Source organism: Monopterus albus, unplaced genomic scaffold, assembly GCF_001952655.1.
Source record: "Monopterus albus unplaced genomic scaffold, M_albus_1.0 scaffold3.1, whole genome shotgun sequence".
In the NCBI taxonomy this organism is placed as follows: domain Eukaryota; kingdom Metazoa; phylum Chordata; class Actinopteri; order Synbranchiformes; family Synbranchidae; genus Monopterus; species Monopterus albus.
Genome location: NW_018127883.1, coordinates 3,376,179 through 3,386,778, shown reverse-complemented (window position 1 = coordinate 3,386,778; position 10,600 = coordinate 3,376,179). Strand labels below are relative to the sequence as shown.

Genomic DNA, 10,600 nt, shown 5'->3' with positions numbered 1-10,600 from the left:
GCAACATTAAAAAGCTATTATCAGAAAAGGGAACATTTTGGCAGATATATGGCGGAGGGCAACTCCCGCCATATGTTTGTGGAGACGGGGACAACAAGTCAGGTAGTAATTATCAATCATCATCAGGGAGACCTGTCAAAACGCTAGGCCGGGCACGCTCTGACTAGCGTTGCCATGGAGACAAGCCCACATCCCAGCAAGTGTGTGTTTACCAGGACATTAAAAATACTCTCCCATATTTTTATCTTGCACTTATAAAATCATGTTCTTTTACCTTATACGAGCTGCGCACACTGTTTAAGTGTGTGTGAGTGAGAGAGAGGATTTCCTGCCAAGCCATACTAGGGGAAAGAGATTTTTCAGGGATAGAATTGAGGATAATTTTGGTTGAGGTTATGGTTTTGGTTTTACACCAATTTCCTTGCCTTCGGGATCAGGCATGTTAGGGGTTACAATTAGCAAATGGATATGTAAATGGAATATTCTCACCATAGTAATATTAACATGAATGTGTGTGTGTGCACATACATAATGCATTTGCCAGTAATGAGCTCATTTCTGTGACCATCCTGTTGCTGTACACAGACTCTCCATTCAAACTGTCATTGTTAATATGCCTCAGCTGAGGAAAAAGGACATTCTCCCAAACCATCATGACTTTGTCAGTTTCAATTTTACATATTGCCTTTTCCTTTTTTGCATAGCCTACTTCAGTTTCCCCTTTACATACACCAGATGCCTTCAAATCAAATCCCACTCCTCGCCATACAGGCTATTCAAAGCACAAGCATTTCCAGAACACTGTACAGTATGTGTGACTTTTCACAGAATCACACACAGGGAATGTTTCTGGACCATTTCCAAATGTTTCCGCAGACAATGGTGCTTTCAGATGATAATGAATTTTCATGTGACTGCGATCCATTACCCTTCTAGGAATCAGGATTATTTTCACTTAAAACCAGCACTGAAAATTAAATACATAAGCAAGTAAACATGAAAGCAATTTAGGGCAAAACTGATGTAAGTGCAGTATGAATTTTCCTGCTTTATTATGGCAGTCATTTGGAAAAAAAGGGTAATGTTCTTAATTCATTATTTGTGCGCCGTTGTGCACGTTCCCTCAAGGGAGAAGCAACATTACTTTTTCATCAGATCAAATGAAGCGAAGCCGTGCCGTTGCAGGAAGAGCCAATTAAATTGTTCAAAGAAGTTTATTATTGCGACGGATTATAAAATTATTCTCATCAGATTCATTGGGGTATGTGTTTCAACAAAGGGTGTGAATGCATGTACTTTACCACTGTGCAAACTTATAAAGGCTGTTGACTCAAGCTTTCCATTTGCAAAGTAAACACAAAATCATGGTACACAGCCACAGTGTTACGTGTTTTACAAGATAAATTTCACAGATTCAGTTTATCACCAAAATAAGATGTAATTCTATAGAGAAACCCGATCATTCATGCCCTCCTCCCTTCTCTTTCTTAGTTTCATCCTGTCCATCTGATGATGATGGTGCCTGTTAAGTACTAATGAACATGTCACATTTGAGACATGCCTCCAACCCTGGAGAACTTAACATCACCCAGTATTTAGCTCCACACACACAGACAAACAAAGCCACAGTGTATACAAGAAAGAAATGGCTCAAGTCCAACAACGTGTATTTAATCAGTGATAACTCGCAGCACTGCTTTGCTGTCGAGACAAAAACGAAACAAGCACTCTACAACTGTAAATATGTGACAAGCGAACATGTTACTTCAGCTTTTGTTTGCTTCCAAGGGTTGACAAGTAGCTTTTAATGGCCATTGTTCCAGCAGAGGAAATTAAAACATAAATCCCATTTTGCAAAGAAATGTTATGAGCACACAGAGGGACTGTCCCAAATCCACACCCTGCTGTTCCAGGAGTGCCAAATGTAAAACAGAGTCATTGTTACATAATATGGAGGATTTGCTAAAAACGGGATAACCTTCAAATGCTTCCACATCATTGATACTGACAGACTGCAGCAATAGCTCAGTTGGACTAGAGCTTTAAAAAAAAATACAGTATTTCAATTTGGCTTCTGGGGAGAAATAGAGGGAGGGAGAGAATAGGGGGAGAGGGAAGGAGAGATGAAAGGGAGCAGTGGATAAGCTTCAAGGCTTATCCTATTCATTACTGGAGGAAAAAAAAAAATCACAGCATCGACCTATAAATAAATGAATGCTAGGATAAACACGAGGCCCATACATCAATAAAACATATGTATTCTAATAGATCATGCTCTAGTTAGACTCGATGGGATTGAATCGGCCGATGAGCCCAATCATAGAGATTTTTTCATTTTGAAAAGCTACACAACATTAAGCCATAACAATTACAAATAATAATCATTCCCATTACAATCCAAACCGGCCGATGGATACTTTCATTTATTTCTTGTTTATGTGCTAATGTTTTGTATTTTAGGGATTCAAGGAGTCCAGAAATCCAATTAAAGAAAAAAAAACATCAAGCTCTCTCCTGCTCTTTGTATTTTTGGTTTTATATTAGTGGAGGAGCAGCAGCATACTTAAAAAAAACTTAACTTTTGTAAAGCAGCTGCCAGCAGTGAAACCATTTAAACAGGTATTGACTTTTCCAGGAATTGTAAGATGGGAACAGAAACTTCAATCACAATTATCACATACAGTATAATTCTCCTTGCTACCATCATGTGTCAGCAGTGTAACAATGATTTCTGACGTCACGTAAGTTACACAAGCCCTTCTCAGAAACAACAACTAGCAGCAAGCCTTGACCTGCTGACTACAAGGTTACAACACTGCATTCATGAGCTGTTTCTAAACCAGACTCACTGACAGGGACCGACTTTGTAAACAGCATCTACAGTTACACTGATGAGTCAGAAGTGTTCACTCAAGGTTGCGACATGCTGTTTGGCCATTTTTATTAGGGAAATTCATGAATTGTATCATAACTCACATCTGGGATTTTATAAAAAAAAAACGACTCTCACTGTGTAGTCGGCTACAAATCTGTCTCATCTTTCTATCACATTAATACAAACCTCACTCCGCGACACTGGTTCTTCCACATCTGACAAGTGTATTAATAGAATAATCAACTAAGCCATTATGAATGAGGTCAAGATGGCCTGGTCAGCTGAAGTGTAACGTAATTAATGACACACTTTGCAGTTAATCTGTTTTAAATAGCACAACTGCTTTGAAAAAGCACGATAATGACCTGTCAAATTATTTGTCCCATCACGTTGCTACTATAAGACATGACTCACCCTGGGTTAGGACAAGTTCAGGACATGAAGAAAATATAAATATTTATTTTATGTGAGCTATATGTAACTGTACCTACTAAATACTTTGTCTTAGATTGATTTCCCATCTTCCAGGAACCCTTCATCAAGCTACAACAAACTTGTTATAGGTGATCTTTACACTGAACACCTCATCGCCTTTGGCAGCAGGAGCCAGAAAACAGTTTTTTGGTGATGCGTTCAAGGACACGCTGACATCCAATATCTGCAAGTCTGCCAGCAACAACATTCATGAGCTACAAAGTCTTAAATTTAACTCAGTAAGTGTAACCCTGAAGACAACCACATCTCAGGTACAATAATGAGAAACAGGTCAGTACTTTCATTTAAAATGGCTCCTATTTGGAAGTAACTGTTAAATCTTCAATGACCTGTATATGGAGCAAGAGGAACAGATTTCAAAGCACACAGCTGCAACAACATGCGAAGACAGTGTGACAACTTTCACTGTGTTGGATCTGGATACTGATGCTGTAGTAATATGAAAAAGGGTAGTACTGTATCTAAAAACCTCAAGAGCAACAGCTTGGTTCTCAGATGAAACTAAATATGTAAATGTTATTTCCTTTAAATGGTATCAGTCTAGAAAATAACACATATCATGCTTTCTACCAAAAGAACCGCAGTCTAATAACAGAAAAAACAAAATGTGCTGTGCATGTTGAATTATTAATACACTACTCCTACTTAAAATCACATTTTGTTTTTGTTGCTAGAGACGTCATACTTTAGATAGATTAAGATCTTCACTAAAGAGACCATTGACCTGAGTGTCTTACCTAATGTTTATTATTTAATGGATATTCGATTTTAGCAATTTTTAGGAAATATATTTGTAACCATTTTTAACCAAGAAATATGCAGGATAGGCTTCAATGGCTGCAGTCTTTCCTTCACACTGCAGGCACATCCTTCATCCATCAGAGGGCCAGAGGTAGCCTGTATGTTGCCTGAAAGGCAAAACCCAGGGCACAGGAACAAAAAAAAAAAAAGCCTCTTGCTGCTCTTAGGCATATTGCTGCGAGTGGACAGAAACAACTGAAGGTGTGATCAACATTTTTATGAAGTCATCTTCCTTATTTCAATGTCGACAGACGGGTGGTCAGAGGACACTGTTTAGAGAGATCTTGAAACTGTGTCTGGTTTATGCTGAATACAACATATAAATCCACTGCTACACTTTGATCGTTTAACTGAAGTAATAGTACACCTTGGTGTTCTTTCTTCCTCTAGTAGTCAATTATCCTCGATCAGCACTACTCCACTGGGAAACCTCTGCACTGTATATAACATGTCCAGACATCTGAAAAGCTTCTTGCCTATCGCCAGAGGCTTATTTATTGGTCTGTGCTGTTTACTGAAAACAGATAAGCAGCAATGGAAAGCAATGTGTGTAAAGCTGGTGTGTGGCTGATGACATAATAGGGATAATCAGGGTGATTGTGCCTTATACAGTGCAGAAGTCATGCTAATGCTGCTGATGCCAGTGGAAGAAAGTGCTTTTACTTAAAATATCACTATTAATTCAGCCTGTGTGTACAAAATAAAGCAATAAGACACATGCTTCTCACAGTGTGTTAAGGCTAGTAACACAGCACGGCATGTGCAAATCCTAATTTCTTTTTTTTATAAGCATTATTTTATAGATATGTATGAACGTGACAAGGTCCTAAAGAAGTGGCCTTTAGATATTCGGTTCCGTGTTATAGAGTCAGACACCAAATCTCACGCTAGGAATCTTGGTCATATTTGATGATGCTCTTAAACTAGATAAACAAATTACAGTAGCTCAGTTGTTAAAGCGACTCAGTTGAGACTTTGAGCCAAGGTTAAGCCTTTTTTCTCTTTTAAAGATTTTGAAAAGGTAATTCACAGTTTTATCAATTCAAGGTTAGATTATTGTAATGCATTACATCTTGAAACTAATCGTTCATCCCTCATTATTGTCTTCAGTTGGTCCAGAACGTCGCTACTTGTCTATTGACAAACGCATGTAAAGTGTTAAAAGGTTTAGCACCCCCCCCCTAAATTATTGATTTGTTATATCCTTAACTTTCATGAAGATCTCTTAGGTCTTCCAAACAGTTATTACTGGGGGTCACAAGATCTTGGCTAAAGCTCAAAGGCCACTGCGCATTTGTTATTGCTGGTCCAAAACTATGGAATAACCTGCCATTAGAGATCGAATCTGCTCCTGATCTGGCCACCGTTAAATCATTACTGGACATGCATCTCTTCTCACTAGCATTTGACCTTAGGTAAAAGATTTATGGGTCTTCTGTCAGGGATTTTCTCATCAATTTATTGATTTTAGCCTATTCTTTTTATTGTTTTATATCAATATTATTATGCTTTGCTGTGACTGTAAGTGATGTATGTGGTTATTATGATTATGTTAATTTATTTTGTGGTGAAGTACTTTGTCACCTTTTTAAGAAGAACATTTGCTTTGCTTTGCTTTGTTTGCTTTGCTTATGAAATCTCACCATGCGTTCTTTTGTCCTCTAAATTCCTTCTCTATGGCCTCTGTACACCACGACATATGGATGATGAAATATTCATGGGCTGGTGGTTAACATGCATCTACAAAATAGATGGGAAAACATGAGTTCAGCAAGCAATTTGCCTACTGCATTAACAGACGGGGCCGTCATGGAACAATATTGGCGTATGCATATTTCATCTAATCTGATTTCATTTTTAAATAGCAAGAGAGAAAGTGGTTCAAGTTGTGGAAACAATGACATCATACTGAATAGTGATCTGGTGACCCAACCCAATCAAGCTAGCAGGAGGGAATGTTTTTAAAGATATTATCTCACAGTACAAGCTCAAGATTTTAGCATGTTTCCTGTTAGAACAGATATTTTTTCCTTCATCACTTCTTCTCTAGCTCACTATATTCAAGTATCAGTTTCAGTGACCAAACAGGAAATCTGTTTCTGTCAAACACAGATGCTGCTATTTCAAACTGCCATAAATATACACAAAGCACAATGTAATTCGGCCACAGATCTATCAAACTAGAGTACATGCGCCACAGAACAAAAATAGACTGTAATATTCTGTTTATGGTCAGCGCATCTGGACAATGTTAATATACTGAAGCAATAAATTGTTTTTTATACTCCTCCCACCCTGGAGGATTACAAAAAAAGGATTCCAAAGCATCGTGCCAAAAATGTTTCTTTTTAATAAAAATCAAACTGGCACTGAGTGAGAGATATTTCAAACAAAACACACTGAGCTGAGCATGAGATATATAGTTTCTGGGCCAAGGAAAGAGACCTGGGGAATATAGGACAAATGAGAAAGCACGAGAGGAGGAGGGGGGCAACTCTTCTCAACTGCTTTGCCTCAAACATGATTGCCTCACTAACTTTCAAAATCCTGTTGATTTAAGTGATGTGTACACAAGGAGTGTTGGATTTCTGAAGGAGAGGAAGAATAAGGAGGGGAGAGTAAGGCCAGCACTATGAGAACATATCTTTAAAATCAGAAAATTGTAAAAATATTGGTCAGAATATTTTTCTTAAGTCTATAAAAACACTTAAAAACATTCCAAGGGTTTAACAGATGCCCAGAGGAGCAGCTGTCAAGATGCTCTGAAGCTCCATGATGTACATCTTGTTTAATCACGTCATATAAAGCACCTCTTGGTTAAGCTTACAAATGTTTATGTTATTGCTCTGTCGCACACACAGTATGCCTGCCAAATGAATGTGAGTAATAATCAACAGAACCATAGCAGCTAATAACAAAACCTTGAACTTGTCATCTGTCATTCAGCGCTGCAAAGGCCTGGCCCACTCAAACTATTTCTGGCTCTCTCTCACAGCAGATGAGTCTCAGTAATGCCAGTGTTATTACAGTACAGCAGACCATGTACCACCTTTATTGTTAGGTTTATATAACAGCTTGTTTCTTATTCAGCATGTCAGTGTGCACACAGAAACATTTGTACCAGCGAGAACTTGTATTTCTGTTTCTGCATTTGCGCTTTGGTAATATTATATTCCTCCTGGCAAGAAATTAAATTGGGGACACTAACTAGCATGGGTATAATCAATCCATGCTGGCAGAGAATGCATGATAATTATAAACAAAAACTGTGTCATTCCCCGTGAGGAAAGCAGCTGCGGGTGATAGGCCATGCTGAACATGAATATGGATCACAGGACTAAAGATCCGGTAACTGACATAAAAGCAGTTTTTCCCAAGCTGGTTCGAAAGCAGTGATGCCTTTGGAGAAGTGGACACAAAACATGAATAAAAATGGAGTTAGCACAGTCTCTGATAACTGTTATTATTGTACCAGAAACAACCACACACCACCAAGTATAGTCAAGTCTTTATGAACACAGGAAGAGCCAGAGTATGCTGGTGTTTCATTACTCTGCTCCAAAAGTACTGATAAAACAATATGATGGTACACTGGACACATTTTTAAAAAATGCCGCTGATTATATAATAAATCTGTACTGTAGTGTTGAATCCAGGCTAACAAGAGCAACCTGGATTTCACCACCATGGCCACATATCAAATAATACTGAAACACTGCAATAGAATTTTTTTCCCTGAGCCCTCTCGTCTTCTCTACCCCCTGAGGTAGCCTGACACACTTTCATGAATTAGCCTAGACATGACGGACGGCTATTAGAGCTGCCACAGCAGATTTGGCTGTATCTAAAAGGTCAAAATTAGCATTGAGGGAAGCATAGAAGAAAGTCCTGAAATTGTTCCCCAGATCAACTTGGAACTTTTTAATATTTCACAGCTGCAGAGTATTACTTCTTACATGTCCACAGTGCTGATATTTATCCTAATAAAGGTGGATTTAATAGGTCATTTATACCTGCTTATTCATACAGAGCCTTTAAATGGCGGGAAAACTTTACTCAGCAGCTGTGTACTGTATGTTTCTACGTGTGCAAACATCCATGTGTGTGGTTTTACCTGTAAGTAAGACACCCACAAGGCCTTAGCTCAGTTGGCAGAGTGATGGAAATTACTTAGCTCTGCTGTTCTGAAATAAATCACAACCAAGTCTCCCAGCAGCTATTCAAGCAGAAATAAAAGCCTACATCAAACCTGGTAAACCTTCATGTGAACAACATTAGGAATCTGGTTGCCTTAGTCAAAAAAGTAGAACTCCCTTAGGCTCTGAAAATAAACGTTTAGCTTAAATGTGGCTCATGAAGGAATGACATTATTGAGCCAAGTGAATGAGCAACAGCAGCCACAGGATGTTAGCGTTACTATTCATAACTTTTTTTCCCTATGCCTAAAACTGTTTCCCCTTCTGCTCTCACCTCTGCTGCTCTCTTAAAATGCAATTACCCATTGGCAAATTTACAAGAAAAGAAAAGCAATGACTTTGGACCAGAGGAGCTGTTACAGTGAATGTCAACTCAATGCTGCACAAAAGCCTGCTGAGCTCTACTGTACTGCCAAGCAGAGGAAATATAAAGAATCACATTATTCCTTTGTTTTATCCCAATTCAGGGTTAATAAAATGTGTGGGCTCATGAGTGGCAGGGAAAGCACAGTGAATGGCAAACAGACATGTTCAAGCACTTCAAAATTCCTCACTCGAACCACACAAATGCTTTTCATAGGTGTGACTGGTGAGGATGTTTGAATGGCGGTCACTTGTACTGGTAAACAGAAAGACCCGTCTGAGGACAACTGAATGGAAAACAAACAGTGCATGATGGTCAATGGTATGTACTGAATTCCCCTTTTAGTCTAATACGACATTGATTGAAAGCATGTTTAGATGGATTTGATCCATCTGGACAAAGAGCTGAAGAACTAAAGTGAGACCTCAGCACATGAACTAATGATCTCTACACAAACTCAAATTACAGCTACTCTATGGAAAACAATATACAGAAATATAGGAATCCCTATATCCCTCCATATTTTATTTATTTTTTTTTTTTTACATTTCTACATTCAAAGCCAAGCCAGAAGACAAGTATTATAAAAGCTTCTTGTCTGGTGAAAGCCATGCATCCTTAAATTTTGTGAACCTAATGTATTTTTTCCTTTGTGGAATGAGAAAACGCTTGGACTTCTTAGACCATTTACAGTAAAAGACGACTCCGGTGATTTATCATCTTACTCCTGGTAACACAGTTTGATTCATGACAGACAGTACAGAAAGATGGGGTTACGAATTTATGCAGTGGAACCAGAGATCTCTTTTATTCTATGCATTTTTCTTCCTGGTCATCTTGCTTATATTACCCATAATGCAGCTGGACCCCTGAAAATTTTATGGGAGATTCAGTAGTTGCAAATGCACCCTTGAGCTGCTGCAAGCCTCAAGCTGAGATAAGAAGTGGGCTAGATGTCTACTAAGCTCACTTCCTTTTAACTCCACACCCCCAGATTTTTTTCATTTTCCAACTTAAATCCCAACCATCTTAAACTCAAGACACTTTAGGCGATTTATCAGATTTCAACTCTCCTCTGGAGCCAGAACAAGCCTTGTATAATTTCCTCACATATACAGTAAAACTCCCCAATACCTGTAAAGAGACTTTGATGTACAAAATCAGTGCACTCCCCCTTTAAAAATCTTTATCTGAAATATGCATTTAAATAGAGCCGTCATTCTCAGTTTGTGAAATGCTGTTGTTTTGGAGATGATGATGGTTTCAACAGGACAGCAGCTTTGCTTTGCCCACCTACATTTTGGATAGGCGGTCCTCACACAAATTAAAATTTTAATGGATTCAAGTACAGTTTCTGAGATTTGACATAATGGAATTAAACTGCTTTGCACCCAAAAGTGCAAACATTGTCCATTTTCCACTAAAAGCTGATTTGAACAGTCAAGGTAACCAAAGTGACATAATTGAAAATTTGAGATGAACCATGCTATAAGTGTCTGTTTTAAGTGCATACTTACATTCAGAGCTCAGGACATGAGGAGTGTGAAGGTTCACGGGGCAATGTGCTGCCACACTCACCAAATTCGTCACAGATGCTCTCATTCTGCAGCAGGGTGGGGTGTTCAAAGGTGTCCCGGCAGTACAGGATCTTCGTGCTTCCACTCAACGCAGCGATGCCGCCCAGCGCCAGCACCGTGTGATCTATGAAAAGGGACGACGGCTGCTCTCTGAGTCGCGCCAAAACTGAACGATACCGGCAATACTGGGGGTAACTGAGGACCAAAACCTTCCGCCCATCCTCCTCCTGGCCTGGAAAACACAAAATACAGATAGACAGTCAGAAAAGGTTTATTGTGACATTCAGTAGGG

The 10,600-nt window shown here is 38.9% G+C and overlaps 1 protein-coding gene across 1 annotated transcript in view; it reads right to left on the bottom strand.

Moving 5' to 3' along the window:
* Positions 1-10,600, bottom strand: part of arid5b (AT-rich interaction domain 5B) — a 76,392-nt gene that overhangs the window by 31,172 nt on the left and 34,620 nt on the right. Inside the window, exon 5 of the mRNA XM_020598775.1 lies at positions 10,310-10,540. Within this exon, the coding sequence (XP_020454431.1) occupies positions 10,310-10,540 (231 nt within the window). The remainder of the gene's footprint in view (positions 1-10,309; positions 10,541-10,600) is intronic.